Here is a 6,008-nt window from a genome sequence, read left to right as displayed (position 1 = left end):
AACATAAAACTTAGAATAACGTTCGGACAATACAAAAAATTTGGTAATAGACTACACTAGAAAGACTACGATTTTTAATAAAACTGTAGTATTTTTACATTTAACTACGGTTTTTTACAGAAACCGTAGTTAATGGACATTTTTTTAAAATATATCACTACAGTTTTGTAAAAACCATGGTTATTTGTGTTCTACAACATCGGTTTTTAAAAAATCGTAGTCTATAAGCGTGTTTTATTATAAATAAACCACGGTTATTTTGAACCGTAGTCTATGAGCGTGTTTTTTTATAAATAGACTACGGTTATTTGGAACCGTAGTCTATGAGCGTGTTTTTTTTATAAATAGACTAAAGTTATTTTGAACTGTAGTCTTTGAGCGTGTTTTTTGTAAATAGACTACGGTTTAAAACCGTAGTCTATGAGCGTGTTTTTTTTTTTATAAATAGACTACGGTTATTCGAAACCGTAGTGTATGAGTGTGTTTTTTTTATAAATAGACTACGGTTATTTTGAACCGTAGTCTATTTATTTTGAACCGTAGTCTATGAACGTGTTTTTTATAAATAGTCTACGGTTATTTTGAACCATAATCTATGAGCGTGTTTTTTTAAAAATAGACTACGATTATTTTGAACCGTAGTCTATGAGCGTGTTTTTTTATAAATAGACTACAATTATTTTGTACCGTAGTCTACGAACATTTTTTTAATAAATAGACTACGTTATTTTGAATTGTAGTCTATATACAGTTATTTTGTACCGTAGTTTATAAGTGTTTTTTTAATAAATAGACTACAGTTATTTTGTACCGTAGTCTATAAGCGTTTTTTTAATAAATAAATTACGGTTATCATGTACCGTAGTCTATGAACCTCTTTAATTTTTTCATAAGGAGGGTTATTTTTATTTTTTTAATTTGTTCCGTAATATGGGCCTTTTTTAATGAGGGCTTGAAATTTCTCTGTACTTGTGCTGTGCTAATCGATGGAAAATCACAGATCGATGCCCGCATGATCTAATCAATAAACTCATCCACACGTTCATCATCTTCTTTCTCCCTCTAATGTTCATCCCTCGAATATTGGCTTTCGGGTACGAATCATCTACCCCTTTTAAAAATTCTTCTGCATTTCGGTTTTTTGTTGCGTAAAAATCACTTTTGTGGATCAAAATTATTACTGATTTCTGGATTTTTTTGGGGGGTTTGTTCAGTTGTTGAAGAAGCACAGATGGTAAGAAGGGACCGGCCTTGGTATCTCCGAACAGGTTCTTGATTAGTTAAATGGTGAGTTTTGCAATTTGATTTTTTGTGTTTCATCAGATGCCTCCAAGATGACTTTAGTTACGAGTAATTTATTTATAGTTTATACATATGAATAGAGGCATGTCATGGCGAAGCTGAAGCTTCATTTGATTTTGTATATTTTTCATACGTGGTGATGTATTTTTGAGAAAGCAGAAAAAGATTAATGTGTCGTGCACCTTAAGGATTAATGGTCATGTTTTGCTGTTTGTGGATAGGAATTAGTATCGTTGTTCAATTTTAGTTGTTTTAAAGATTGAGTTGGGTTAAGCTTTTATATAATGTCATGAAATTTTTAAAGTGGTCCGATTATAGTTTCTTTTTCAGCCCCAACTTGGCAATTTGAAGTGTTGGATTGTCTTTTTTTTTCGTTTAATCTTGGGTTCTTGGTAACCTCTTACTTATCTCTGTACTTTCTTTTGTTTTCTCATGAGCTGCAAGATGTTCTATTTGCCCAATTCATTTGAGGCTGCCCGCTGCCCCTGTTAATGATAAGAAAAGAAGCTATGACTATTAGAAGATGTGATTGTCCTGGAGCTAAAATTAAGTTTTATATCTGAGAGAACTTTAACTTAGGGTTAGGGACATATTGCTCATTTCTTTTTTTTTTTGGTGATTCCATTTGGACTGGTTATCATGCTTTGCTTTTATGAATATTTTTTCTTCTTGATGACACCCCTTTTGGTGATTCTAAGCTTCCCTCAAAGTGAAAAAGTATTGTCGCATTTTCCGTTTTAAACATAAACTTAAATCTCTGTTTTACTACATGTTCACCGTTATTATTGTTGTTTTCAGAAAACTAAGGACCGCAGAAGCCACTACTTATAGAGCAGAAAAATTTTCCAAAATTCAAAACTTGAGGTGATTGAATCTTAATCTCGGTCTTTTTATGCACTGTCTTTTTTCTTAAAATTGATCGAGATGTTTCTGCTTTGGTGTGCTGATATATATCCTTTTTTTTTCTTTTGGGTCTTGATTTATATGTTTTATGAGTGTTAAACTTAAATGCTTGAACAACAGAGCAACTGCCCTTGAGATATTGATGAAGCATTACACAAATCAGCACGTTTGCCGGTTCCGATTCCCCATGAATGTGAACTTGTCGGTGATGCTGTGGGTACACATGTGGCTTGGCCAACACACTTGATAGTCTTGCGACACGAGGTACATGTGAACTTATGTTTTTGTGTAAATTATGAAGAAATTCTTTTGTATTGCACTTATATAACATGTTTACAATTACATTAATTAGAAGCGTAAAATGAAGAAAACTGCTCATGTTGAAAACAACCAGTCGTTGGATTCAAGTGTGCCAATATCAGTGCATATGTTGTATTGTTATTGTAAGCATGCTCTTCGTGATGGCCAGAAATTACCATTGCATTTAGATCATGGGGTATTTGAAGATGATTATGAGCTGAATTTGCACATTGACGACATCAGTCCTTTATATCACTTCGAGTCACTTTCAGGAAATTGTGTAGTTGTCTACATATGGTAAGTCTTTCAGCAACATAAATATTTTTTGTAACTTAATATTAGTGTATATGATGATGTATAACTTTATTGTTATCACATTTAGTATAATATTTTCTTTTATTCGAAATGTTAGGCATATTTATACAAAGCTGGTGAAGGAAAAGAAAAGAGATAAATTTATATTTGTAAATCCACATAGCATCCCATGTTTGAAAAAAACTACACAAGACAAAACAGGTAAAATTGAACGATTGAACATGAGAACGAGTTCTTTAGAAGATAGATTGAGTGGTGCATCATTAAATCAATTGGTTTTGGTGCCAAGTAGTCTCGGGTAAGTATGAATTACGTACAATACCATTTTCTATTGAATTTTTTGCAGTACTAATTATGTGTTTGTGCGTAGTTGTCATTGGATTCTCACTGTCATTGAACCTTACAAAGACGTTTTCTATTTGTTGGATTCCCTAAGTCATTCAAATAAGGGAAGAAAAGGAAGAAAAAACCGTTGCAATGGGATGTGATACAGGTATGTATGTATATTTCTGTACCGAGTTGATTTTCTAATATTGGTATATTTTCGTCAACACTTTTACAATTTGAATGTAGGCTCCTTGACAACCAGATGCGAAACAATGTGGCTATTACGTAATGAGATTTACGAAACATATTACTGAAAAAGTTTCAATTATCGAAAGAGATTCACTAAGATCGATAGTACTATTTTCTTTCTTACTTAAATAATTTGAAGTTATCTATATCGTTTTAAAAATTAATTAATGGTTTGTTTTTAATAATATAATGTATTTGTGTGTTCCCAGTTCACGAAAGTAGAGTACACTATGGAAGAAATTTATGAGGTGCGCTCGGAGGTGGCTGAATGCATACAAGATCATATCTACATTTAGGTATATTACATGGTTTTTATAATTTTCAGTTTCAAATAGAAATTGTGATATTTTGTACTCACTCAGGAAAAATTACTTATAAATTCATTACCATTTTTAGTATTCTTATTAATGTGATTGGTTGATCGAGGAATTTTCCTTGTGGTTAACTTGAAGAGATGTGATGTTTTTTACTTGCTTGTGGTTTGTCGTGCCTACACTTGTATTTATTTCGAGTACTTCCTTTATTTTCTGTAAGATCCAGTTGATAAGATGGTGTGAGGGGTTGTAGGTTAATGAAAGTGATTTTAATTGATGTGTTGAGATTGAGATAATGGGATATTGGAGTTAGGAAGTGTAGGATCATGAGATAATTGTAGTTTGAGCTGATAAATAAAACAAGCTCCATAGTATTGTTTTCGTTAAACATAATATTTAGTTACAAAGCACATAGTATTTGATGTTCGAACCTTTTCATGAAGATCAAGAATATCTTGATTATCTAATCAATTTCTACTTTTGTATACTCTTCTTGCTCCATTTTGAAAACATGCTGCACAAATGAGTGTGATCTTGGGTCAAATTTTGCATAACAAAGAATATGATATCAAAGTCAAACATTAAAGATATTGCATAACATTATCTTTCATATGTTCTATAATTTATGAATGTCTTATATTATCTGATGAATAAAAAAAGGTTGGGTGTTTAGATATATTTACGGATGTCTTATATTATTGGATTCCATCTTTAATTAGCTCCATAGTTTTGCTGCCGTTATAAATTTATTAATAATGGTATGCATTTGTTTATTTTATGTTGTAGGCCTATTCCTTGTTTTGTGATGTCTGATCTTTGAGCTCTCGCTACGTCCCAAAGAGAAAGAAGATCTTTTGTGATGTCTTGATATAGCAGAGGAGTTGTTGTCTGTGCATTGTTGTTGGTACAATCATTTTGTCTAAATTGATGTTTTAAACTTAGTTTAATCGAACGTTTGTGGTTTATGACTAGTGTTTTTGTTGTTGGTACGTACATAGATTATGACCAATTTGTAAAAATTGTACGTATTTTTGATCAACTAATTGCACATTTTATGATGTTTTAAATATTATGGACAATTATTTTTTTGTAAATTGATCGTTAAATGGGCGTTGGATTTGGTTTTAATATAAAAGACAACGGTTTAAATCCATAGTCTTTTACGACAAAAGAATACGGTTTAAAACCGTTGTGTTTTACGACAAAAGACTACGGTTTTTAATGACAAAAGACTACGGTTTAAAACCATTGTGTTTTAAGAGAAAAGACTACGGTTTGTATGACAAAAGACTACAGTTTAAAACCGTTGTGTTTTTCAACAAAAGACTACTGTTTTAATATGAAAGACAACAATTTAAAACAGTAGTTTTTTACGACAAAAGAATACGGTTTAAAACCGTTGTGGTTTACGACGAAAAACTACAGCTTTTACGACATTAGACTACGATTTTAAACTGTAATCTTTTTCGACAAAAGTCTACGGTTTAAAACCGTAGTCTATGATCGCACTTTTCAACTACATAACGTTTAACATCGATTTTACAACCCCAATTAACTACGTTTTTCCACCGTAGTCTTTTACGACAAAATACTACGGTTTAACATCGTTGTCTATGACCGTACTTTTAACTACATAGTATTTAACATCGATTTTACAACCCCAATTAACTACGTTTTTCCACCGTAGTCTATCAACGTTTTTGTTGAAGTGGGAGTAAGAATGATCAGTACTTTTCCTCCCTTGTTCTTCTTGATTCTCCACAGTCTTCTCTCTCAATAAAAAACGAGTAATCCATCGGCTTGGGTTTTTTTTTGTAGATCTGCGTTGACTGAAAAAATTTGTCAATCTTTGTGCACACTGCTTACAGTCAATTTTTTTTTGTAGATTTGAAGGTATGAATTTCGAATTGAAATATTATAAACTTTGGGCGAACAGTAGATTGTCACAACTTGATGTGTTGTGTTTGTGTTTAAAATGTTCGATCGATGGAATTGTTTGAGATTTTGTTATGATTTTAGAAATTTCTTTTAATTTGGTGTATTGCGATAGTTTTACAGATTTTCTTATCAATATCCATTTTATACGTCTGTTACCGGGAATGCAGTTTCTTTTGTGGAATTTTGTGATATATTAACTGGTATTTGTTATTTTTTTGGATTATAATGTTTTAATTCCTAATATAATGGTTTTAGTTTTAATTCCTATTATAATTGTTCTTGAAGTTGTTATTGTGTAACACTTGTTTGTATATAATTTATTATGAATGAATGAATGTATCATGTTTCAATTTTTAAGCA

At 31.4% G+C, this 6,008-nt stretch overlaps 1 protein-coding gene across 5 annotated transcripts; it reads left to right on the top strand.

The window, feature by feature from the left end:
- Positions 1-942: 942 nt before the first annotated feature.
- On the top strand, positions 943-4,777 carry LOC140891397 (uncharacterized). 5 transcript variants are annotated; one of them, XM_073299864.1, is made up of 9 exons: positions 943-1,094; positions 1,215-1,287; positions 2,101-2,166; positions 2,326-2,469; positions 2,558-2,802; positions 2,918-3,118; positions 3,191-3,313; positions 3,606-3,692; positions 4,497-4,777. In XM_073299864.1, exons 5-7 carry the CDS (start codon positions 2,567-2,569, stop codon positions 3,306-3,308), a joined length of 555 nt encoding a protein of 184 aa, XP_073155965.1. In that variant the 5' UTR covers positions 943-1,094; positions 1,215-1,287; positions 2,101-2,166; positions 2,326-2,469; positions 2,558-2,566; the 3' UTR covers positions 3,309-3,313; positions 3,606-3,692; positions 4,497-4,777. The 5 variants fall into 5 exon arrangements, 3 of the variants coding, with proteins under 3 accessions (XP_073155965.1, XP_073155966.1, XP_073155963.1); XM_073299865.1 differs by adding an exon at positions 3,394-3,501 and having other exon boundaries at positions 2,326-2,802; XM_073299862.1 differs by having other exon boundaries at positions 2,326-2,802.
- Positions 4,778-6,008: the final 1,231 nt, after the last annotated feature.

This window comes from Henckelia pumila, chromosome 3 (genome assembly GCF_033568475.1).
Source record: "Henckelia pumila isolate YLH828 chromosome 3, ASM3356847v2, whole genome shotgun sequence".
Lineage (NCBI taxonomy): Eukaryota > Viridiplantae > Streptophyta > Magnoliopsida > Lamiales > Gesneriaceae > Henckelia > Henckelia pumila.
This window is presented reverse-complemented; position numbering and strand designations above follow the sequence as displayed.